Raw genomic sequence first — 27,339 nt, 5'->3', positions numbered from 1 at the left:
TCACTCTCTTGTTTCTTCCTTCGCAAAGCACCCCCGCTTGTAAGCCACATCTACCGGCAGATGGAGATCTAGGAAGAAAAGGGAATACTGAGTAAATATTAGTCCTTGTATATGTTTCACTTGGCAGCATACACAGTACTTCTATCAGGTACTGTAAAATATGGCCTGAAAGGCAGACTATAAGTTGAGAATTTGAGGCCTACTGTTTAAAGAATAGGAATTACTATAATTTTTCAAAACTTTAAATATAAAATAACAACAAAACAAATCATAAGAAAAGTGCTCCCCTTTTTCAAGATATATTATTTATATGTGCATTCACTACCATGGATGCCAACTACTAAACATTATTTACTATGAAACCCTGGCAGTACGTACAGAAATACCCGTTCTGCTTGTGACATGTGCCTTCATTTGTCCATAAAAGGCACAACTGCCTCAAAGTATGCCATAGCTGGTGCCAAGATCCTAGAGAAAACTTGTGGTGTCACTAAGAGGACAAACAAGAGACTCCTTTTTGAAAAGTACTTTGATCCACAGCAAAATGAAGATACTTCCAATGTTATGGCCAGATCTTGCAGGCCAAGAAAGTGAACAAGTACCCTGATAAAGTCACAACAGCACTACCACTGCAGATGTCACCCACATGAACTTTAATCTCTAAACAGACACATTCACGTCTTAGGAAAAGAACTCCAGCCTTTGTTCTTTTTCTATACTACAAAGTTCCTGCCCAGTAAGCACCAGTTCTGCACTTTCTGACATTTGCCTCCTGCCAAAGCAGACTCTGTTGGGAACAAATCTTGAAAAAGCATAGGGATGGAGAAATGAGCGGGCTAGTAACAATGTGACTCTAAATTATGTAAAGTTAGAAGACGGGGTATAACATCCACTCATCCAAAAGAGCAGACTGCCAGGACAGGTAATTTGAAAGTCCTTCACTGAATATATAATGAAGTAAAGGTAATGGAAACTGAGCTGGAGCAAGAAGCTGCAGTTCAAACTCCTGAGAGCAACTTCACTTTGGGCTTCAGACAGGAGATGTTCAAGAGTTCAGGGCCAGGCCTGTCCCCATATTAACACTTAACACCTTTGTAGGAGACCTCACAGTGACCTACTTAGGAAAACTAAATGAACAGTAAAATTATTTTTGGCTGGCAGGTGCAGGAAATAGTTCAGGTGAACATATGATAGCATGGGAGACCTTGCCTGAATGAAGATTTGCCCCTAGCAATTGCACATATAAATCTCTTTACCTTGGAGTGAATGAGAGGGAAAGCATAGTGACACAACTGTAGTGGCATGGGAGTGGGTGGTAAATGTCTAGGGCACCTTGCAGCATGACAGTGATGGATTCATCTGAGTCAGTAGCATCTCAGTAATAAGTTCGTGCTCTTGTAAAAAATTACAGGAACTTGCAGATTATTTGAAGGACTAGATGACTCACAAAAAATATATGGCCAGAAGCAAGCTTTTTCCTACTAATGTATCAGTATGCTTAAATGCTGAAATCCAGAAGTAACAAATTCCACCTGCTCCACAATGAGATCCCTATTTCCAGGAAGAAGGGCTGCAAACAAGAATTTCTCCAATCAGAATCTGGTCCTTCTTCTGGTCCTTCCTCTTGTTAGAAGAGGAAGCACAAACCACAGATATTAGGTCCAGTACAGCTATATTCACTAGCTGAGTGTACCTGTGGAGTACAATGCAGAGGAGATGGGCAAGAATACATGAAGAATTTACAGAGTTCCTATCCATCATTTGTGAAATCCAAAAGGACTCCTGTTGCAAGTGTGGATGCTGCCAACATAACCAGACAGATTTATGCCAACAATTCCATTTTATAGATGAGCTCAAAGAAAGAAGATGCATCATCAGCACCTTCAAATTGATGTCCTAAGAGCGAGCCTGGGGCTGAAAAAAGCAGTCCCTCAAAGGTGAACTATCCCTCACACCTCAATGGGATGAAAACGCCAGGAACTAGAGAGCCATACCCACCATCTCTCAAGAAAAAAGGGTGGGAAGGGAACAGATGACACAGCCTATATTCGTTTGCAATGATGTGTCTTAGTGCTGAATTAAGTTCTGCACCTTCTGTTGCAGCCTCTGACTCCTGGGAGGACTCACAAATAGTTCTTCTTATCCTGCTGCTACCAAAGAAAATGAGGTCCCTCTGTCAAATTGTCAGGTACAAAGATGGTTAGTGTATGAGGTGTAAAGATATGGTTAAAGCAAACACTTGCATTCAAAACAAAGAGGAGGGTTCTTCACCCACTGTGTAATTAACCTATGTTAATGACATTAACTTACAAACCCCACATGGATACTAAATGTTTGCATAGCTTCAAAAAGTGACTAGAAAAATTAACTGAAGAAAAGTTTACTGAGGCCTTTTCTACTTAACAGTACAAAAATGCCAAAGATACTGTTGGAGACAGGACAATGGACTAGAGAGACCTTTCATCTTGACCCTGGTTGGCAGGATGTTCTTAAAACTGGTAAACTAAATTTAGCTGAGAAAGTTAGTTAAGTATATTGTTTTTCATTTGAAGAAAACAAATAACGTATTTCAGTGATTTATGGTGCTGCAAAGATGGGCTGGCAGCTATGGAGGGACATCCTGGAGACTGTGTTTTAGTAAAATGATGGTTGTCTTTCTGGCTACAGAATAGCTGCAAAATGCAAAGAAATCCTGTCCAGCTCTTCAAAGGAAAGTAATGCCTTCTCTAGAAGGGAGGGTTTGATTCTTGGCCCGTTTATGTCAATTACCACCTCGGTTTTGGCCCACAGCTGCTCCCAGTCACAGAAGTGACTTCTCCTTCCATCTTTATTGCATTGGCCTTTGGCACCACATTACGTTGGCTCTAGCTGTGTGATATCTAGAACTTGGTGTCACCACGTAACAAAGAAAAGTGAATCATGTCACCAGCCTACTGAAATAGATAGAACAAAAGCCTTTTCTATAGCAGGATATACATCAAAGTGCAGGCTCAGAAAATTTGTAAATGAGTGCCCAAAGGAAAAGAGGAAAATGGATAGGACTCAATCACATTCAGAGGATAAGTTGTGAAGACACCTGGAAATTGTCATCATGCAACGTTTCAGCACAGAAGGATTAAAGAAGAAGTTGTTTCCAAAGACCCACAGAGGAAAGGAGGTACTGACAGACAAACATGTAGTCAGAGGAACAGAAGTCAGCTTATATTTAAAACCTGTCTGCTTCAGGCTTACAGTTGAAATACAGGAGATGGGCTATGCCAGCTTCAAGGCTTGTGTCATGCCCAATTTTTTTTGGGCCAACTTGAGCCTTATCATGTTTGGCTCAGGTGTGCTGTCTGCTTCTACCCTTTACATGTACACCAAGCCTAAAATGTACAACAGTGAAAACAGACCTGGATGACTATCACACTTCCCAGAGAGCAGACTCTATGCTAATTGTCGTTGATTAGCATTAGCGTAACAGTGTTTCATCTCTGTGGTACAATCCCAAGGAAATGCTTTCCAAAATGTTCCTGTATATAACTTTACAACTGGCATATTAAGCAAATGTTTTGCGTTAGATATGAAAGCTGAGAAGTTTGCTAATTATCCATGATGCCAGGAAGTAATTGAACAAGAACTCTCAATTCTGTGTTTTAAACAAAAGCCTGTCTTCTTTCAAGATGGCATCCAACCTTTTTTCTCAGCTTCCTGACAAAAAGACTTTATTCCTTACTTAAATGTTTAAAACTGATGGGCATTATGAACTGAATTATTAACTAGCACCATTATCTGGAATCTAGAAACTACCCTTTGAAGTGAGCAGCAGCTCTTCAAACTCTACAATCAGCTCTTTGATGAACAGCTGTAAGGGAAATAGCTTCTTACAAGACTTGCAGGCTGCACCAACTTTTCTTCTAGAATGGATTCAAAGTACTCTATGTGTCCTCTTATGTCTCTCTAATCTTTGGACATTTAGGTTTTTCCTTTACTTACTAGATTTGTGAATTGTTTGGCCTCAGATGTTCTGCTGCTTTTTTTCTCATGTGTTTCAGCATACATATCAGCAGATTGGTACAAAATTTATTTAGTGATCCAAGACAAAAAGTTTGGACTTCTACAGTTACTTCATCAGTTTGGCAGGTTTTTTCCCTGATACTTCAATAGTCACCTCATTACTCAGTGTTTTCCTTTGTAGCACTGTCACCCTCTGGCAAACATATCTATGGACTTCCTCTCAATATTGTGACATCCAGGTTTCTGACACAAGTCCTAGAACTTCAGGTTTTATTTACGGATACAATTTATACCCTTTTCCACACCACAGTAATTAGCATAAGCATTATGTATAGAAGAGTGTTGGTAAGCACACTAAGAGGTTGTACAAGTATAACATTTTAACTGAAGGCACAATGAAGTACTTATACTGCAGACAATAACTAAACTATTCTGATCTCCCCTTTCTGTAATAAGTTAGTTTCAGAGTAGCTGTCTCAGTAATCTCTAAAAAAATGTAGAATCTCTTCTTACCAGAGGACTTGCCATTGCATGAACTGTGTCTTCTTTTCCTGCATCCAGGTTTTACAGATGAATCCATCTCTTCTACAGATTTGTTCACAGCCTCAGTTCCTGAAGTGAATTGTCTCTCTTCTGTCTCTGATTCACATTTAACACTAATATTCTCCTTAAAAAAAGGAACATAAAAAGAAATAACATGAAAGATCACTCAATATTTTCTTGTAATCCCTTTAGGGACAAAATAATAACTATTCTTCTCCACTCCAAAAGGACATCTAAAAAGTGTTGAACACTGCCTAGATGGTTTACATAATAAGTGTTTTTAACTCAGAATTAAGATTGCCAAATTGAAACTCAAGCTCTTACAAAATGTCCTATTAAGCAAAAGATGAGATCAGAAAACTAGAATATACAAAATTAGGGTACATGTCCTCATAGTTTGAACTTTGCCCTCAGTTATCAAACTAGCTATAAGAAATAAGCTAGAACAAATCCAGGTGCACTCATTGTTACCAACACGTGTATTAGAATGACAGATCTAGCTCAAACAACTTGACAGAGCTGTGTGATGCAAAACTACACATGCGAACCACACATTTCTGGTTAAGAATCTTACCCCACCCTATCCAATTGTTAAGATGTTAAATTATAATGTGTTCCTTGCTTTTTGGAGCCCTCTGCTGCTGCTCCATATGTATTTTGCAGGCAACCATTTACTGAACTGGTGTATTTCCATGATCATGTGGCAAAAATCTGTAGCTTAAAAAAAAAAAGAAAGAAGCCAAACAATCAAGTTATGTTTCTATTCCACTGAGGAAGTAAAGACCCAAAGTTAAGCACTTGGCATTTACCTTTAGAGATGTTCTCACTGTCACCTGTTCTAGAGTATTCATATCCTCCGCAAAATCCTATCAATCAATATCCTAAAGATGAATGATTGTTCAAAGCCTGCAATGTTTCCTTCTATTAAGGAAAAGAGTGCTTTTTAAAAATGGTATGTGTGAGTTTAGAGACAAAAGGTCATCACACTTGGTAATAAGATATTAGTAATTCCAAAAATCACACTGTCTGCCTTGCATCTGTTGTTGCTCAATGTTAAATTTATAAAAGACAATGTGTATGCATATTAATAGAAATATGTATACATTCTTTGTCAAGGTTGTATAATAATATTCAAAAAGGCCTGTGCGAATACAGTAACTGAATACTCCAGGGAGAGCTAATTCCCCCCAACACGACTCCTGCACTTGCTAGATACCTACTTTACTGTAGTATTTGTTCTTTGAAATGTGTTGTCTGTATGTATTGCATTAGTACTATTAACAAGGCCATGTGAAAACCATTTGGCTAGCAATGCCTTTTGTCCAACATCTGAACCACAACTGCTTCCTAGGCATAAAAACAAAGAGAAGGAAGGAGTTCTGTAGTTCACTGCCTTCACCAGCTAGAATCCAGATTTCATGAGTGATGAACTAAACGTCTCCATTCCTGATGACATTTACATAATAATAAGTTCTAGAAAAATGAGTAAGCAGCCTTAACCAACTAGTGAGAGAAGGGAAGATTTCTGAGGGAAGCATCCTAATTTGCATACTCCACAGGACAACTGTTCTAGAAACAATTCTACAAATTTCATTATTTAAAAAGAGAGAAAAATAGGTACACTATGAACTGAAGAGCAATATCAGACAGGGGATGTAGAAATCAAACTGCATTGGTTGATAAACAAAACACAAATGCATATTGGGATAACGATTACTAAAAAATTATTACTAGCCTACATGCTGAAAGAAGTCTAGACACTGACTAGCAGTTCTTCTACCAAGGACCTGGGCATGCTGCAGTGCTCAGTAAGGCTAACACCTCCTTGTGCTGCACAGGGATGAGCATGGCCAGCAAACTGAGGGAATTTCATTTCCCCCTCACTCGTGAATCTGTACTTGCAACGCTGTATCCGATTTTAAGCTGTACAGTTGTGTGTGTGGAAACTGAAGAGTGATGATACTGCACAGTACCCCTTTCAGAATCCTTTTTATCACTGTGTTTATAGGATCTTAGAGACTAACTCTTTAGTAATCTAATATAAAAAAGGCAATAATAAGATTTTCATCGTAATAGCATCAACCTAGCCCACACAAATCTAGTTCCCAAGTTATCTCTTTTTTTTTATTGTTTGTTTTTTTAAGTGAACATGCTTCTGACCATGGATTTACCACACCTCTGGACAGACTCTTCACTCAGGCCTAGTACTCTGCAATTTCCAAGTCACAGACGTTGTCTGGTGGAGAATCAAACAAGTTACCAAAGCTGATGAATGTGAAAGATTTGACTTTTCACTTCAGCTATTGAAAAATCCCAAATCTGCTGCATCTCACTGGTTACATGACTTACGAGACAGAGACTGGACTATACCGATACCTAGCTGGAACCATGATGAGAAGCTAAGGTACTAAAATTAACAACTCACGTGAATGGAGTTTGCTGGATTAACCTTCACCAAAGAAAGCAAGAGTTTCAACCTTCAGATAGGTATACTGCCAAGGAGATTGAACAAAATAGGAGGCAAATTCCTCTTGATCAAGCATAATAGAAAGGTTGTATTTCTACTTTAAGAAGAAAATAAAATATTTCTTATGAGTAGGAATGGAATAAAATATGCCCATTAAAGGCCAAAACTTGTAAAAGTCTAGGACAGGAATTCACTGAGGCTAAGAGGACAACGCTAGATCTGAACTATTGAATGTAGTAACTCCTTTCATGTAATGAATTGCTCTTTAATTTGCTATCTTTTAGGACATCAGGAAAGCAAAATAAAGCAGGTTTCTACTAAACTGTTAGGTCTATGAGGAGGACAGCTCAAGGCTCAATAGCTGTCACAAGAGCAACTAAATGCTAAGAAATACTGTGACAGAAATAGAGAACAAAACAGAAAACATCTTTGTGCCACTGTAAAAATGGATAGTTTTCCCACAACTTCAATGCTCTCTTCATTTCAAAACAGGATGTAGCAGAAATGGAAAAAGTTGAGAACAAACCCAAAGCTAACCAGAAGTGCAGAGCAGCTGCCGTGCAGAGGAAACTACAGCAGGACTGTACAGTCGGGAAAAAGACTGCTGAGGCAGCTGTGGTAAGGGATCTGTAAAATCACAAGTGACATGCAGTAAGTGGCCAGGGATGGCAGCTGAATGCTTCTTCTGAGACAGAAACCAGGAAGCATCACATGAAGCTAGTAACAGCCAGAAGCTCTTCGTGCAACAGATTGTGAGCAAAGTATCTGCTTGGTCAGATACTGTATGCTAAAATTGACATGGTTTCAAGGACTGACTTCAGTCCACAGAAGAGAAACCTAGGATTAAGTATAGGGTATCATTCCAAGTCCTCAAGTTGAAAGTAGTTGCAAAGTATAAGGAGGAATGCCCTGTTCTATTTGCATGCCTTGTTCTTGCTCTTCCCTACATATCAGATTACAGCTATTGTCTTCGGACTTAACACTGGGCAAGACGGACCTTTGATCTGACTCAGCAGAGCTGTTTTGATGTTCTTGTATTAACACTGGAGTAATTTGTTCCTCCTCTTCTCCTACAGAGAGGAATAAAACTCTCTTCTGTGCATGGCCACTATTCTGTCATAAGCCTGCTCTGAATTACATGGCACTGACAGCTACTGAAAGCCTCAGAAGGCTTCCAGATTCAGGGATAAGGAAGATAGCAAACTATGTAGGGGCCTGATGGGAGTACAAGCACAGAAACCTTCTCTGGAGAGTTCTGCACCTGCCATGATCCCAGACTCTGGAAACACCACTAGACAAGAGGCAGCTGCAGGGTTAAGTTAGCCTTGCCTCTCCTCAGTTTGGGAAGAGGAGACTAGTAAGAGTATTTCTAACAAAAAGAGGGAAACTGCCAAACAAAAGGCCTAATAGTCCCTGAATTCCTTTTCAACACAGAATAAGCCCCAGTTATTTAACCAGTTAACATCCAGATAAACAGACCAAGACCAAGGTTGGGTTCTCCACAATTACACAAGTAATGGGGCCTCAAAACCAAAACACCTCCCCCTCAAACAACTCCATGGTTCACACGCTTAATCCCTCAGTTCTTATCAAGAGAGTTTGGACCACAAACTCCAAAGGCCTTCAACAATGGAAAAATATACTGCTAAAAATGCACTTCAAAAGATGTCAAAACTGACAATGTTTAAAGTGCAGTCAACACTTAAGATAATGAGTGGATGCTCATTAAGGAGTACTGCCAACTCTGTAAGCACTAGCACAAGGATGTGCCCTTCTCTACACAGTACAGAGCAGAACAGTCCAGTCTAGGCTTGAGCTTCGTGGAGACTTGATCAGAATATACATCTATTTCTATAAAGATACCCACGAGGAAGATGACTAAGAGCAATCAAGTTTGCACCAGCTGAGGATTTCCAAGCTATAAACCTTACTGAAGGCATCAAGATACTAATAGCACAATAGAATAGCTTCAACACATACAATGAAATTTTGAGTGCCTACATGCAACGTAGGTCTCATGCAGCAGAAACAGATGCAGTCAAATCTCTTGCTTTTACTTTGTTTTCAAAACAAAAAAAGTAGAGTGTGCATTTTCTGCCTTAACAGAGTAACATCTAGAATGCCCCTCACTGCACATGAGACTTAACAATTCTGTATACAAGGAAGACCAGGCACAGGTAAACCAAAGTACAATTACAACTTGTTGGACACCGCAAAGTATAAACAAAGGAAGATGCTTTATAGCATTCAAATGTCAATAAATTATACTTTCCACAGAAAACAGAAACTTAATAACTGTTTATCAGAAACAATCTAACCAATTATCTAAATTTTAAACAAAAATCTTTGCCTTCAGTGGCAATTCTCAAAATACTCTTCTTTTAAGATTAAAGATAGTATAACCTAAAAAAGCTTCCACTTCATCACCATGAATACACCTGCACTATCTATTTTTTCCCATGCAAATGAGCACCCTAACTTGGCCAAGACAAGCTAACATATCTTATGCTCATTAACATGGGGTACTTTTTCATTCCCTCTTCTTTTTTAAATCTTGCCTTACCAAGCAAACCCTCTACTGTCCAATAAAAGCTTAATTAAAGAAGCCTTTAGTTCTTAAGCAGGCAAGAATTAAAAAGCTATCAGTCCAGACCCTAGCATTACTATCGAATATAGTTATCTCAAAAAAAGATGTTGTTTTATCTCCCTTTACCCCTTACCTGCTCTGGACTGAATGGTCCTTCCTGAACAAACATTAGGGAGGACAGAGTTGGGCAGTGATCCAGCTGTTCTCTCAGTTTTTCACATGCTTCCTGTGTGGTCACAGATTCTTGCACTACTTCAGCAGCAGCACTTTCTACAAACGCAGTGGTATGGGTAGCACAAAGAAATTCAGAAGGCTGTAATGGAGAACAAGTTACTGCTTGATCTGCTCCCTCTCTCAGTTTTTCAAATGCTTCCTGTGTGGTCACAGATTCTTGCACTACTTCAGCAGCAGCACTTTCTACAAATGCAGTGGTATGGGTAGCACAAAGAAATTCAGAAGGCTGTAATGGAGAACAAGTTACTGCTTGATCTGGTCCCATCACAAATGATGTGTCTGCAGCTACAGGAGTAAGAAGTTCCAGCTGGCTTTCCTCAGTTGAAGAAGGTGTATAACTGTTCTCACTATTAACCAGCAGTGGTTGACCTCTGTTAGACTGAGGGGTTGAACACTGGCTCTCCACAGTTTCCACTTTCACAATTTCAGCTTTGGGTGATGAATGCATCTCATCAACCATCTGAAACACAGCTTCAAGATTTACTTCTGTCTCCTTGTTTTCATCAGATGTATTACATGGCCAGTCAGAGGGCAGAAATTCAGCTGTATAAGGTGACTGCACTGGAGGACTCTGGGAGAAATAAAATACAGCAAACTATTATATCAAAAAATTACAATGACAGGATATGTATTGGTTCTGTAAGGCTTTGGAAATGAACCTGAGCAATCAACTGAAGTGTTCATTTATCCAAAAGCTTGAAAGATTGTCTGTTATTTTCAGTTAAAACAGCAGGTTTAATTTAAAAAAAAAAAAAAAAAAAGGCTACTACTTTGTCTTGTTTTTCATTAACCATCTTACTCATGGCACGCCTGCTTTCTTTTATTCACTGTCTATCCTGGAGAGAAGGTTACTTACCAGTAGCTGTGTACTCCTTCAGATGCATTGTCTGCATACCTTGTGCATTGCAGGTATAAGTATACCCAAGCATTCAAGCCAGAGACTTCTAGTCTTAGTAGGATCTGTGGGGGTGCATTAGAGCCACCCCCTTCCCATGCCACATATGTGATAGAAAATGATAGAGCAAATCTATCTGCCTTCAGTTCTTCTAAAAATCAAACATTCCTGTTGTGTACAAAACCAGCACAAACCACAAGATTTTTAAGCAAGAGAAAAAGTTACGTATGCTGTAAATGTGCATATGGACAACATACCTCGAGGAACTCGCAGTTACTTACCAATAACATCTTTTTCCTCTTCAAGTGATTGTCCATATACACATCCACACAAGGGATGATTCCCAGGGATGCTCTGGTCCCCAAATGAATGGGAGTTCAGATACCTATGAAAACAAATACTGCAGAACTGCCCTGTCTGTCACAGCCTCACATCTGGACACTCTTGTCATGACATAGTGTCCCACAAATGCAGGACTCAAAATCTGCATAAATCTGTATAAAAGCCCTACAGATCTTCAGGTCAGAAACACTTCTTGGAGAACCTGTAGAGGCTGCCTTTGCCATCACAGAGCAGGTCTGAACACCACTAAAATATTGCACAGTAATGACATCACAAGATGACAGGACACAGTCAGCATTCCAACGATATTATTTTTAGCAGAATTCATATAAATCAAAGAATGTTTAAAGCAGAAAGAAGACAATGAAGAGTTTTTCAAAAGCAGCAAGTCCTTCCCAAGTGAAATGGTAAATCACATTTTAACAGCCAGTGTCTGTACTGCTATTTCTTCTGGACATGACTCAGAGTTAAAGGACACTGGAAGGGTAATTTCTTCTGACAAATACGAGTCATATAATGATGTTGAACAGAAACTCTGGTATATTTAAAATACAATCTTATTTTGGAAGAGATCTAGTATGAAGGATTAGGCCTTAGTGCCTGATTATCAGACCTTCTAGCTGAGGTAATGGTTAATAAAAACCTATTTCCATAAATGAATAAATTAGAGAACAGGAAGCCACAGGATTGCCTACTAGGAAAGCCATAATCAGATCAAGTGCCAGTGAAGGATTTGGTCTCTCAGCAGCATGAACATCAGAAGCCCCTGAAGGAAATACCACAAAGAGATGAGATCCCTTCCTCTGGGTGTATGAAGTCAAGTCCTGTTGTGGTTCCATGTTGATGTGCCAGTCTGCAGATAGGCATAAACTGTGGAGGGCAGGGGGAAAGGGAGGGGAAGATAAAATCTGGAACTTGAGAAATTTAGGTTAAGTTAAGCAGTCTTTTCATTAAAGGCAAGCCACCTTTATATTTTTATGGTATAGGTTTAAACATAGTTCCTTTCCTTTAATATTTTTTTCAGTTGTATTTTTTTAAATATTAACAAGGTGTTTCACTTCTGTTGCATTGCTTGTTTATTGTCTTAAGCAGTCAGGATTTTAAGTAAGATCTGGATTACCAAGTCAACTGTCCAGGGATTAAATCATCCCTGCCAAAACCAAACAAACCAACCAATCAACCAACCCACACTGCAACTTCTTCTGCCTCTTCTTAGGGGACGTCAGCTTGAAGCTGTTATAACACCTATCATCTTCTTGGATGAAGATCTTGTACGCATTTCCTATACGAGAAAGTGCCCACACAAAGATACAATTTAAATCCTTCTAGTTTGTCTAGAGAAGATATGACAGACAAGGATGGGAGCGAAGCAGCAATGAAACAATGAAAAGTGATAAAAATTGAGAAGTCAGGACTCAAAAGACTAATAGTTTGCTGGTCATTTGAGCTCAAAAGGAAAAATAATCTAATTTAGCAAAAGTGGTGAAAGGGAAGATGGGCATTTCACTTATAAGATTAGCATAGTGTACGCAGGAAGTAGAGCACAACCACACCTTTTCAGGGACTGCTAGGACTAAAACAATCTGGCTTGAGTGCTTGGGCAATCATTCAGAAGTAGTTTAGATTCAATTTCATTCTGAAATAATATGGCTGATTATCATTCTTATTACAAATAAAAGCAAACTACTTAGAACTGCTTTTAAGGTCAGTAAAGTTTCTCTTCTTCTTTTTTCTCCCACATTTATTTCTTCCATTTCCAGTTACCTCTTGCTTCAGTTCCACAAGAAAATACTGGCAGCTTAATAAGAATGCTAACAGCCCAATCAAATAGCAGGGCTGCTAGTTAAAATAAAAAAAAAAAAAAAGGAAAAAAGAAAAAAAAATCACTAAAAGCCAATATGTAGCCTCAGTTCACACCTATGATAAAGCAGCAGGGAAATACTGCACTAATGGTTGTGAGTTGCCAGAACTGCTGTTGCAGAGGATAGCAGGAGTTTTCTCTCACAAGACTCATTCCTATCCAAGGATATCAATTCATCACACTGATCCACACCCCACTTCAGGAGAACCCAAATGAAAAGTAGCATGAAGCTGTACCTGAGCTCCCAGTTTTGTAACCAATTGTGATGAGGGTGTAATACAAATCCCTGAAACCTTGATTTCAGAAGCCTGAAAAGAGATATATATACCTTCATCAGCCACTACATCTGGGTATAACCATCTATATCCCCTTGCCCTTCCATACATTAATTCTTTGTAGCTTTTTCTGGAGAGCAAATTGCAGGCAGACAGACATGTACTTACTGGCCTTGTCTGCCCATGTTCCAGCCAGGGTCACATAATGCTTTCAGCAGGTCAGGTGTGTACTGTACAAGCCCAGCAGCTGGCCTCCAAGCCCCAAGAAACTGTACCTGTCTTAATCTCTCCTAAACTTAAAAGTCATGCTCTCTGCAAGACTCAATAAGGACTAGCACAAGGTTTAGGCTTTCTTGTCCAACAGTGCCTGGTTTTCCTTCTGAGACCACAAAGTACTGCCTGGATCCAACAGAAATAGGGCTGATAATCAGCTTGCTGACTGCCAGTGTGCTGATACAGCTCACTGTCTTCTGGACTGGTCCAGCAGTTCCGTATAGATGTTGCCAGTAGTATCTAGTAGGGCACAGCATGAACAAACAGCCTAAAATGCCCTACAAACCACCCTTCAACAGCATTGCACTGAATTCCTGCAACTGGTGGAAGATATTGAGTGGGACGATACAATGCAAAAGTTCTATTTTTTGTGAAGAATGATCAAAATGCTTAGTTGGCCAGGGTTGATTAATTTTACTGCCTTTGAGGGTTACTGATGATCGATACACAAGCAGGGCAGGACGATCAATACTGTAGCTGGCTGCATCCCTCAGCAGGAGTTTGGGGAAGTATCTACCCCAGAGCACACAAAAGGTAATCTGATTATTCCCTACAGCTCAGTGAGAACCACAGGCAAACTGCTGTCTTCTGTACCATCTGCACAGTCTCTGTCACTGTGTTCCAGGAGAAATGATCTATGTTACACTAAGACTCAGAAATCTCAGGAAGTCGTGTTGATCCATTCTGTATGATATTTGTGTTACCCTGCTCAGTGAGAGCCAGTTACTGACCTGGTAAAACTGACTGATGCCACTGCTTGCTTTTGGGCTGCTCACACAGAGGATTACCTGCCAGCAATCTCTGCCCAGATGCACCAGCAGCTTTTGACTGGGAGTTCCCTTGTTAGAGCTGTATTATCAAAGCATCCACTAGCAAATGGCCTAAATCTCTTTTGACTCCACACACTGCTCATGGACTTGCTTCTCCAGACAACTGATTTTTACTAGACCCTTTGGACAGTGTATTTATATTATCTTTCAATCTAGCCACACCACCACCCTTGATGACTCCTTTGGAATGATCTGCTACCCTAAACATTGATCTCAGCCTTCTGAGATAAGAAGTTACTTGATTGTGACTTCCCATCACTCAGACTGATTCTCATGTCCTGGATGAAAAAGAAGCTCATGATGAAAGTGAGAGGACAAAGATACACTGTGTGAAAAATAAATACTAGAGTATCAATGGCATGATTGGTCAGTGGCTATTTATATCCTTACACCAACATGTTATCCTGGCCATAACCTGGCCATCTTGGATAACACTGTATAAAAAAACCCATGAATAAAAGACAAAGGTTGATATTTGCAAGACAGGAAACTGGATGATCAAGCTTGGGTAGGCCAACCCTTTCTCAACACACATAAGCATAACTTGCTTTGCTTGTCCTCTGTGAGGGGAAAAAAAAGTATATGCATTATGCTGTAATAGAAAAGGAAGCCCTTGCATTTTCACTTCAGATCTTTTGATATTTGATAAGCCAGGCCCTCCAAATAAGGTGTCGTTTCCACCAGAATTATATAAAGCATTTATAGTAAGTATTGTAGTTATCTTTAATAAGACATCTCTGAGGTGGGGCCAATTCCAAAAGTCACCTTAGTTTTTCTCATTCATCAAATGAAACTCAGGACTGCAGAAAGCTGTCTGGGACAAAAAAGAGGAGCTGTTTCCCAGCATTTTCATAATATTAAAGAATCTCTTTTTGTCCAGGCAAGGACATTCTTCAAAGATAAACATAGACTCGTTAAATAAAACAAATTCTGGTGAAGTCAAGCAAAAAACTTATACAGAAAAAAAGCAATCCACTGATGAGGACACCCATTATGCTGCTACCCTGAAACCTAACTTGAATTACAAAACTGCCTGTTTAATGTTCAGTTGTTCTTTGAAATTGATATTTGTAAACCACATTACTTTCACTTTCTCAAGCAGATCAATTTTCAAATTTATATCCTTCATTCCAGAAGTCCATAAACCTACAGTTCATTCATACAGTCTCCTCCGCTTTCACCTGATTTCCGTATGCTACACTCACCTGGAAAAAGCTGCAGGGGGTGTACGTCGAAGCTGTAGGACTAGCACAGCCAGTCAGAGGATCTACGTGGGCAGGTGTCGAACACTGCATTGTAGCTGCAAGAATTCAAACACAGTTATCAGACTTCCAGAATTTGTGTTTGGTATGCAGAGTTCTATTGCTTACTTTGATTAAATAGTTCAATAATCACAAGTAAACTAAATTCCAGAAATGTATTATTACCTCCCAAGTAATTTTAAAAATTATTTTTTCATCTTAAAAAATAGTTATTCCAATATATGTGTACATATATTAAAAACATATATTGTAAAATTGATACACACAGACACAGAAACTTCATAATGACAATCTTCTGTATCTTAATAACACCTATTCAGTTTGGTTGCTTGACTTTCTCATCACAACATACCGCAGAAAGTCGATTCACATAAGAAGAGCCTAGATGTTCATACACAAACACACTCTGAAATTAAACAATTATTTTATTGTAAAAAGCAACTTCGTAGATGAGGCAGTATTCTGCAGGTATTATTTTTTGGTCACATGCAGAGATAATTTAAAAGTAAAGGCATTATTTGCAGAACAGATAATGTTTAAATCTGCAGTCATTCTGAGAGAGAGAGAAATCCTTGATGAAATCATATTTAGTCCACTGTTCATAATAAGTAAATGTAATAAGTATAACTTGAGACGGCAAACAGATCAGATCAACTTATTTGCAATGCCTGACACTTACATGGGATTTCACATAAGACAGTTGCTATGACAACAAATATGGTTTTTTAATCTCTATACCTATTGCCCTTTTTACTATGATGTTGCTGAATTTTTGTGCAGTTTGGAGCAACAAACACAGGAGCTAAACAACACAGAAAGAGCTAGTGGACATCCTTCTAAAGAAGCATGAGATATGTGTATGACTCATTACTTCAAAAGCTAATTCTGAGCAACTTTATGATGAAGTCTGGACAACTTTCAGAAGAACATCTGTGACCTGTGAACATATTACAATTCTGGATATTGCCAAAAACCTAAATGATATCTGCGTTTCACTCACTGGAAACTCCAAAGTATGTTTACAAACCCAAGAAAACTACCAAAGAAAACTTTTGAAGGGCTACTGTAAAAACAATGCAAGAGAGCAATGACAAAGGAGAAATTTCTTGTAACCTGCTAGAGTGATTCTAAGGAAAAACAAACACATATTACAAAGAACCTATTTTCTAAGAAAAGGAAGGACCTGAAGGGAAAAAGTGCTTGTGAAATAGTAGGTAAGTGTAAAATATTAAGTCCAGATCATATACTATAAAAACCTGCAAGTAAAATATAAATGACAGTATTTTTACAGTTAGTAGAGCTTATAGCAAAAGCAACTCATTAATCAAATGAATCGTTATGTTTGTAAATCAAAGTTAGAAGAACAAAAATAACTATGCAGAAGACTAGACTGATGACTGATTCTGAATGGTTCTGAAATGCAGAAAGTTGCATAAAAAGAATAGTTTGCACTCACAACAACTTTTTTTTTTTATGGACAGTCACTATATATCCAAACAACTTTTTAAATAACACTGAAGAAAGCATTTAGTGACAGGCAGTGTTACCAAAGGCAAAGGTGTTGATTAATTTATAATATTTCATTTATAATAAGGTTTTTTTATAATTTTATAATTATACTTTTATAATAAGTCTTCAAATTGAATCAAGATTCAAGAAACACACCTGCTTCACTCACATGCTTTTGTCCTACCCTGTTAATTGGAGAGAAGAAATTTCTAAGCTCTTTTGTCTAAGATATAGTTAAACTAGTCATACCTAGAAGAAATTACCAGCTAAAGCACATTCTGCCACAGGCTGTTATGAAATAACTGACAGTGAACATGGATCTCATTTGAATACTAAGGAGACAGGGATGAATGGCATCTTATGGAATAAATAAATAATTACTGAACAAATTAAGAAAAAGATACAGCCCCTTCCATCAAACAAGATGGATCAGCCTCAAAATAAATTTGGTTTCTGCCAAAAAAGAGGCGTACTTCTGCCCATACAGGCTATGGATGGAAATTTTCACACACTCTTTAGGACATAGTATGGGGAATATGAACACTGATTTATGAAAATGAAATTGCTGTCAGTGGGGCTATAACCAACCCAGCAACGGACCTCTGAGAACAAGCAGAGATCAATGAAGAGCACAGTTCACAGAACAAGGAAAGGACTGAACATCCTGCATCACAAATATTCTTGAACAGAAGTCGAATGACCATGTTTCAAACTTACTGAAAATACCTTTGGATATCCAAACAGGTTGCAAATAAATCAGGAAAAGAAACCAATAGTTTTAAAGGAAGTTATTTAGAAGGATGTTAACAAAAAATGTATAAGCAAATACAAGTTATAAATCTGACAGCTGAATAAGAAAATTTAGAAGGAAATACAAGGGAATAGAGAATTAGTTGATACTGGATAATATATAAAAGGAAGGAGTCAACAAGACTACTTTTTGTTTAAGATAAATCATTCTTCATTGTCGTCTTGAAAGGCCTCCAGTAGATAGGCAAACATGGATAACTGTGATCTTGCTGATACGATAGATTTCCAAAAAGCTTTTAACAAACTCATCATCAGAAACTCTTACGAAAACTGAGCAACAACAGCATGAGAGGGAAGGCCGTACATTTAGAAAATAATGTATTTTAAAGATACAACACAGAAGATAGGAATAAATAGTCACTTTTCACAGGTAAGTGAGATCACCAGTGGAGGTTCCCCAATGACCTGTACTGGAAGTCATGCTGCTCATCATTTTAATAAAGTACTTTAAAAATTGAGGTGAGCAGTGAGGTGATGCTTGGTGATAATACCAGGTTATTCATGTCAGAAAAGAGCAGTCAGCTACGAAGATGTGAAAAAAAACCACCTTATGAGTTGCCCAAAGCCACCACCCACCAGATAAAGCTCTGCACTTAGGAAAAATAAACTAATTTCACACAGAAAATGATGGGGTTTTAGTTGTCAATCAATAATTGGGAACTAGATTATTTATAAACTATAATACTAGTATTTATATACTATAATACTAGTATTATAGTAGCAAGTTTCAGAAAGATATCAGCTCAAGCTACTGTCAAAAAGACCTCCAAAGTAAAAAATGAAACAATCAGATTGTTAGGAAATAATACAAAAGGGAACAGAGAATGAAATAGGAACATTATTGCTCCACTGTATAAATCCATGATTCACCCATAGCTTGACCACCATGTATATTTTTGGACTCTACATCTCAGTAAGAAAATAACAGAACAGGTTATAGGTAAGGCAACATGGATGATGTACAGAACACTTTCCTGAAGGAAGAGCTAAGTGGGGCAGGACTCCCCATTCCAGAGAAAATGCAACCAAAGGAACTAAGATAGAAGTATTTAAAATCATAAACGGTGCAGTGAGAGGCGTATGGATATAGACACATTCTCACAAAACCCAAAAGGAGATTTAATGAATATGCAATAGGGTCAAAAGAGACAAGAAAAGGTGGCTCTTTGCACAAAATGCAATTAATCTGTGAAATTAAGTCCTTGTCACAGATGATGTATATGCCACAAATCTACATTGGTTGGGAGAAACAGACAAGTTCGTGGAAGTGAACTCTACTGAGGGCTATTAAATACAACTCATATTATGGTTTATTAATTCCCTGAGCCCACACTGTTAGAGTATTTTGGCAGAGCATCAGTCCGTGCTTGCTCTACTCCTGCACTCTTCCTTGGGCATCACCGTCAGAGGAAATGATGAGCTATATGGACATTTGGTCTGATCAAGGCTAGTATTCTTATCTCCAAAGCAGAGAACTATTAATGAGAAAATTATTGAGGCATTCACTAAATCCTGTTTTCTCAACATTGGAAAAATTGGATCAATTGTATAGAAATGAGATGACAATATTAACATCACATTCTTATATACATCTTCCTCCTACATGAAGGCTACAGCTCTACCAGTAAACTAATGCTTCCAGATCCGTTCTCTGGCAGAGAGTATGTTAATACTATTAAAATCTCTTACTCTTCCAAGTCAAAACAGACATATCCAAACAGCCTGTTGGGAACGGTCCCAAGCCCATGCCAACCACTGAACTAAGCACAGCACTTTTGGGGGAGAGCGCTAACCAGGCTAATGATCTAATGATAGAACTGATCAAGACACCCAGACACTTTTCCTGGCAAAGTCTGATACAGTAGCATAGACACAGACAGCTATGCTTGAGCTCAGCCATGGTTTTTAGCAAAGATGTATCTTGCCAATGTATCTGGAAGTTAGAGCCTAAGTGTAAATAAAATCTAAGAACATCAAAAAAGCTCCATGCTTACAGTTCGATGTGTACACATTTGTACTGCATGCTTTTTACAGGTTCCAATACTACATGCAAGCTCAGAAAAGCTGAAAGCCCCCAAATAAATGCAAACCCAGTATGATCAGCAGCAGATCTTTTCCAAGCTTGAAAAAACACCACAATTTCTCCAAAGATCTGTTGGAAATTGAAGGAACACATGTATCATCGCTATGCATTCAAGATAGCAACAGACATTAATAAGCATTATTATCAGCTCAGCTGGGCCAAAGGGCATGAGACTGACACTGTCCAGCATCATCCATTCCACTCGAGCATGTACTACATGGGAAATACTAAGGAAGAACCTTAAAACCAGCCTTTCAGTGTGAACTTATCATGTCAGGTCCAAAAGTTATGCCTAAGAGAAGGCAGGTACTCATCAGAAAGCTGTGCAGGAAATTAGGGAATGCAGCTGTGCCTGTTCCTGACAGATCAATGAACACATCGGAATGGGCCTGAATACAAAAACTATGCAAGCTCCGATCCTTTACCAACCAGAAGACTGATGAAAATGAAGATGATACCCAAGGTCTCTTCAATAAGGGAAAATGGGAAAGACAATATTGTTTGAACTTATACATTTAGGTGGGATTAATTGCCTTACTGCTACATAGACTCCGGTGTCTAGCAGTTGTCAACTCTTTGCACAGTCAATGAACAAATAGGTTCTTCAGAAAGAAATGAATTGTCTTCCGAAGGCATATGTCTAAGAAAGTTGGAATGACTCAACCTCTGGGAGGTGCCTGTTTCTCTCTACTGACTATATATGTAATCTAAATGACAAGCCCAGGCATATACAACTAACTATTATACATTCAGATCAATCTTAGGCAAGATGAATCCTACAACTAGTTTTACAAGTGCATTACTAATGCATCTAGTCTGCTTTTCTCAAGGGAAAATATGGTGCTATTCATGCTGTGTTAAAACAGATGTTTTCAGCTGCTTATTTATCTTAAGAATCCCTTTTTGACCATGTGAATTTTAAGCCTTACATACAAAGAAAATGACTTACCTTAACAGAGGGTGTATCATTCAGAATAACATGACTACTCCTAAACTACCACTCACCAGAAAGGTTATCATATGTAAATGAACCCTACAGCCACAGATGTATTCGAAAGGCATGACTGGACTTGCAATGTCAGGTGGCACCAATAACTAACATTTCTCACACAGTTTCCTTGGCTGATTTTTCATTATTAGGATACTCTCTGATAATAAAGCTTCACTGCATTTCTTTGATGCAATCCCACTACTGTCAAAGGTTTTGCAGATAGCTGAAAGCAAACAGAACTAAATCCTTAAAATAATTACAGTCTAATGCTAGTGGGAAAAAAAAGATCCAGATGAGCATCTTTTATTTTACTGCCCTTTCAATAAGAATCTTAATGAAAAAACAGGAAAATCTTTTTGTCGCTGAAGTTAACAAACAAGTCTGAATATACATAAAAAGAAATCTTTTGACAAAGTTCTACTTTGATTTAATCTAATGGGACATCAAAAGTGAAATTAAAAGAGTCAAGAATAAGGCTTAACATATATTCTTTAGTACCCTCACTTATAAAATACATATTTTAAGATTAACTATCACTTTTGAAATAAGCTAATCTTGGTGCTGTGCTCTCAAGATGAAGGAAAGCAGACTTTTTCATGTGGACATATGAAGAAATAAGCTTTCAGCATTCTGTATGGTATAATATACAGAAGAAGGGATAGCAGAGAGATTGAGATACACAGGGACAGAAGTAAAAACACTGATACAGTCCTAAGTGACAGTGAAAATCAAAAGATGTATAATCTCTCTAGTGAAATGTCAAACTTATCTTCTCAGAACTACTAATGAATTCATTGGAGTTTTCAAAAGCCTCAGTTTCCACAAGTTTCTCTATTTTCGTTTGAATTACACCTTAATTTTTGTACCTTGGAAAATCTGGTACGCTTTCATCATGCCCTCCCCCACACCTCCCACCCCAGAAGATTTTACCTGTACAACATAGCCAATTTATTCTTTAAACTTTTATTACTCCCACGAGAGAGACTAGCATCATCCAGTTATAGAGATCTACATACTCATGTCTAAATCTACGCTATCCTCCCTCAACTCCTCTCCAGTCAGTACTGCAAAATCAGCACTTCCCAGGACACGAGTAATCTCAGCCCGACAAACTCTAAACCAAGCTATAGGAATTGTACCCTGAAGATGCCCATTTCCTTCCCATGACTACAGAAGAGGTCCGGGGAACTAGCTGATATATAGACATCTAAAATTCAGTATAATGAATTTTAGCCTATGCTCTGTAACCGACAGAAACGTGATGTGGGGACCATCTCCCACCTTAAGCAGGTATTCTGGATGAGGCTTTGGGCAACCTGGTCTAGAGGCTTTGAGCAACCTGCCCATGGTAGGGGGGTTGGAACTAGATGATCTTGGAGGTCCCTTCCAACCCAGATCATTCTATGGTTCTACAGTTCTTGGGACACCCTGCTCCTGGGAGGAGACGTAATAGTTTGCAGCTGGTAACGCAGGCTCTAGCCACCGCAGTAATCTTTGCAAGTAGCATAGGGCAAGGAGCACATGGCAAAAGTTGCCTGTCTCTGAAACATTTAAGTGTCCACAAGAAATGCCTCGCTCTTCAGAATCCTTGACAAAAATGATGTTATGGAAACTAGCGATTATTGTCTGAAACATTCTCAGCAGAAGTCTCAGAAGACACACACAAAAGGCGTGAAGATTTCACTGTGTACTTGGAGAAAGACAGCAGCCACCACGTGTAGGATTTCTAAACGGGGATATCTATCTTAGTGAAGGTGCATCTGCCGAGGAAGGAACAGGCAGAAGGGAAGAATAATAACTGAACTTTAGTTTGTTCAAGGAAAGAGTCACTATGTTCTGAGTTTCAGAAGTTTTAGGGAAAAAAAAAAAAAACAGACCCCCCCCCCCAAAAAAATAACCTATCACATGATTTTTCCAATTCAAGGTAAGGGCAAGGAAAAGAACAATAATTTGCTTCAACTTCTCTTCTGACGAATAAAAACACTTAAGTGAGACTGAAAATTTTAGCAGAAACATTTTAGACAAAAGAAAGGAGTGAAGACTTGTGCTTTCTAGTCTTCAGTGCATGAAAAAAATACAACATAAAGAAGCTAAGCAAGAAAAAAAATTAAGATATGAAAATAGTATGAGCACAATGAAATATTCTACACAATACTTTTGACTGATCTTTAACTTTAAAAACTTAACCTGGGAAAACACAAGACCAGGGACTAGTATACTACTTTTCAACAAGTACTCAGTGCTTTAGTATCATTGTCCAAGTTTTGCTTAATTAAAAAAACATATGAAAGTTAACCTAACACTGACTAGTTGTAGACAAATGTTTTTCTCCTCACCCTTTAACCTCAACAGAGAGGCTACCTGGAAAATCACCAGGGGACACTCAAAATCTGGAGGAAGGAAAGGAATACGAAACAGAAAAGCTTTTTGGTTTAAAGATCTGTCTTCCTTTTAGACTTTACACTTTCTATCTATTTCTCACTTGAGATATACACATGACAGAGAATTATAGAAAAATATTTTTTAAAGCATCACTTTTAAATATCTTCTTGAAAAGCAAGTGCAGAAATTTTTTTTCTTACCTGTTGGATGGTAGGCTTGTGAGTACTGCACTGAAGGTGCACAGCTGCTGTATTTTGGAAGGGAAGTGGCAATGTTTCGAGACCCTTGCTGAAGTGGCAGAATAGAGACAACAGGCCGGACTGTGTAGGTGACCTCTGTTGAAAACCCTCGGTGTACCGAAAAGGCAACCCCTTTATTTGGAAAAGTTGGGGAAGCCGCATGCCCTGGAAGCAAACCAAGAGAACCCTGCCATGTTCTGGAAGGCACTGGAGTCCAAGCTAAACTTTTTGTCGGTAAAGTGCCATTGTTCTGGGATGAGGTCGATATGTAGGAGTAAGGAAGGAAACTGTCTTGATGATAAGGTTGATGAAACTGTCCTACAGTCAGCGGTCCTGCAGTGGGTACAAAATAAAGTGGAACAAGTGTTAAGGAAAGGAGTTTTCACAGGCAATGAAAGGCAGTATGAGGAGCCAAGACTCTACAACATTATTTGGGAAGACTGCCTTTGCTCCAATGTACTTAATCCAGAAACAGACTGCCTTCTTACAGGTGAACATCCAGTAACTGCTGCAGTGGCATGAGTGCAGTGCCAATGGAGAGTTATCTATGTAGCATTCAATCTCCTTAAACTTGCAGTAACAAGTTATCAATATTTAGAAATGTACTATAAATCAAATGCATCGTAACTTGCTAAACCAAACAAAAGTAATTTAGAAAGTACTGTGTGTTAAATCGGGCAATACAGTTAAAAAAAAAAAAAAAAAGAGAGAAATTGTAAAGCAAGACTACCAAACTCCAAAGCTGACAGCTCATAGACAGCTATGGGAAGGGCAATGTCAAAATCCTCCAAGTGGCTTTGAAAGTACTTTATGACAAGTCCTTTAATTTGTCAAGAAAAAAAATTCAAAGCCAACTTTTTTCCAGTCAGCTCAAATAGTTCAGTTTAGACTAAAATATGCCAAAATTTGCCATTTTGTTATTTCCTAGATGTTCCTTTTATTCTGCCCTTAGTTCCCTCTCTTAGTCAGTTATTATTTCATGAAATGGTATTTGTTCTTATACCGTAACAGCTTGATTTCTGTTAGAGGTTTTGGTGACTTTGTTGAAACACTGACAGTAACACCAAGAACATTTATGCTCAGCGAATTCCTAAAAGAACTACTGCATTTGTGACTTTTCCACAGTGTTGTATATAGCCATGCTAATTATAAGTTTCAGGATCATTTACATCAATAGGGTTTATCGAGAAGTCAGGCTTTCTCAGACTTGTAGTTCCCAATTCTCACTCTAAAGGACTTTTTACAAAAATAGCCTCACATCTACCTCTTTCACTCCTCTGATGGGAACTAATTCAAGAAATGGGTAACATACAGTCATTATTCTACAAGTTCATATTAAATCATTAGGAATCACTAAATAAATACCACTGGCCCTGAAAACGTAGTAAGAGTTAATGTATGAGACTGTTTATTTCCTGTTCAGTGTTTTTACCATATATAAACAGAGAATGAACAGAGGGATGAGAATTCCTTTGTTTATATTTTACTTTTGGATGGGGAAATTAAGATTATCTAGTTTTAACCCATAAACAAGACACCACAGGATGCCAAGTTCCGAAGCACCAGTGGCTTTACCGGAATTGTTCGTGGATGTTCAACACAGAGTTACATGTTGCAAGACATTTGGAACAGATTGACACTTTTCAAACAAAAATATCTTTTAGCTATCAAATTACCTCACATTTACAGCAAAGGCATGCCCCTAAATAGTCAGTACAGAGCACACAGTAAATGGTCAGCCTGTCAGAACTCAACTGCATATAAAGCCCAATGTTTTCCTTGTTCTTTCTGCCTTTCTAGAAACTGAGACTCCTAGAGCAAAAGCTCTCTAAAACTGCACCCATAAAAAGAGAGGCCAAAAAATTAAAAGGTTTATCTTTCTTAGCATTTACTCTACCAATGGCCTGCAGTACATCAGTCAGACCAGATTTCATTGAAGAAGTCTGTAACGACTTATCTTAGTCTTAACACCAAATCTTTAATTAATGCTTCCTAGCCTTGGTATTGAGAGAAGTTCCTTCCCTTCTCACATGCTTCATTTTGTTTTCTTGGTACTACAGATGTAGTTCCACACACATCATAGAAAACACCGCACGAACTAGATGACAGTTCCTACTCTGAAACAGTAACCAAGAATAAGTATCATGATATCCTACTCTGTTCTAAATGCAGGCTAGTGCTGCAGGAAGCAGTACCACCAACTGCTTCTCCCCTTCTCCTGATTGCACAGTCCTGCCACTTCTCCTGCACCAAGCCTTGCAGGACCCATGTGGTGCATCACCCTGGCCCGACAGCCAGCCGCAAACAGGCCGCTCAAGTCTTGTCCTCAGATCATTGTGCTGAACCAACACGGTTGCTGTATCAGCTGCAAGGAAGATGGTGGTTAACACGTGCCCAAGGGAATGGCAGTAGGACTGCTCTTCTGGTAGCAGCCCCCAGTTCGATTGAACAAAGAGCATCGCAAAACAAGATATTCACATCTTCCTTACACAGCTTCAACTACAATGCTTATATGGAATTTGTGGAATAATCCTCTGAGAGCTTAGACTCGTCTTGGAAAACTCAGATCCTCTCAATGAGGGTTAGAAAGAAAGAAAACATGTTCTGGGGCTTTTCAACAATATTATTTTCTCTTTAGCTCTCACCTACTCATTCAATCCTCTTTAAAAATTATCTAGCTTGCAATTCTTTTTCAGGAGACAACTGACAGAAATCTTGCTATCAGGTCTTTTCTCCTTTGCACAAAACTGACAGGAAGCTCTAGTTGTCACTTCAGATGACCCACTGTTTCACACACATTTAATGAGAGCTTATTAAGCATCCCTACTGATGGGCAAGTAGGAGTAACTTTCACCTGTTAGAGCTGTGCTAGCTCCACAGAGATTGGGCGAGGGTGTTCTTAGTGTAATATGTAATGGGGACTGTACTGTAGTCTACAGGCAGACTGAAACACTTGTGAACCATGTTACCCATGCTTACTGGCAGGAGATCTACCTGCATGAAAAACAACCATTTTCCTACACCGGGTAAACTGAGCAGCCAACAGCAAGGACAGGTAACCCTCCTCCCTCAGGGCAGTGCTGACTTTCAAACCCCATGCCACCCAGTGCTTCTCAAACCCACCACAGCCCCGCATGGCCCACCCCGCCTTACCGGGCCCGTTGGCCTTGCCAAGTGTCGAGGGCGGCAGCAGCGGGTCCATGTGCAGCGACGTGCCCAGCACCCGCTGGAAGCGGTTGGGCGGGCGGCTGGTCACCTCCAGACCAGCAGCCAGCTTCGCCTTGTTGGTGCGCGTCAGGCGCTTCAGGTGGATGAGGAGGTCGGGGCGGTCACGGCGAAAGTTGGGGCTGTGGAAGTGGTGCAGGGGCCCGGTGGAGCCGCCGCCATCACCAATGCCAGCCCCCAGGCCAGGCCCAGGTCCAGGCCCCACCACGCTGCCCACCGGCCCCGTCACCACCTTGCGGAAGCCATAGAGGTTGAGCTGTCGGATGAAGCTGGTGAAGTTCTTGGTCTTGAAAAAGTCGGCAGCTCCCTCCGTCCCATCGCCAGCCGGCCCCGTGGAGCAGCTCAGCCCTGCGCCCAGCAGCTCGCTCTCGAAGAGCGGCTGGTCAATGAGCAGCCCCTCGCCACGGGCATCCCAGCAGATGGAGCGGTAGTGTGGGCTGTTTACCAGCTGCCACAGCTTGGCCGGGAAATTGTTGGGGTTGATGGGGGCGGGCAGCCGCGGCTCCTCCATGCCGGCGGGGAGTGAAGGACGCGG

At 39.4% G+C, this 27,339-nt stretch overlaps 1 protein-coding gene across 1 annotated transcript; it reads right to left on the bottom strand.

Moving 5' to 3' along the window:
• On the bottom strand, positions 1 to 27,315 carry HSF5 (heat shock transcription factor family member 5). The gene is made up of 6 exons (XM_010585964.1): positions 26,733 to 27,315; positions 23,541 to 23,912; positions 15,509 to 15,603; positions 10,075 to 10,398; positions 9,720 to 9,942; positions 1 to 68 (listed from the first exon to the last, which is right to left on the bottom strand). The coding sequence occupies exons 1-6, from the start codon at positions 27,313 to 27,315 to the stop codon at positions 1 to 3; spliced, it is 1,665 nt and encodes a 554-aa protein (XP_010584266.1).
• Between the last annotated feature and the right edge of the window lie 24 nt (positions 27,316 to 27,339).

Source organism: Haliaeetus leucocephalus, unplaced genomic scaffold (assembly GCF_000737465.1).
Source record: "Haliaeetus leucocephalus isolate CR32 unplaced genomic scaffold, Haliaeetus_leucocephalus-4.0 Scaffold136, whole genome shotgun sequence".
NCBI lineage: Eukaryota > Metazoa > Chordata > Aves > Accipitriformes > Accipitridae > Haliaeetus > Haliaeetus leucocephalus.
Note: the sequence above shows the minus strand (reverse complement) of the source record. Positions and strands in the feature narration are given on the sequence as shown.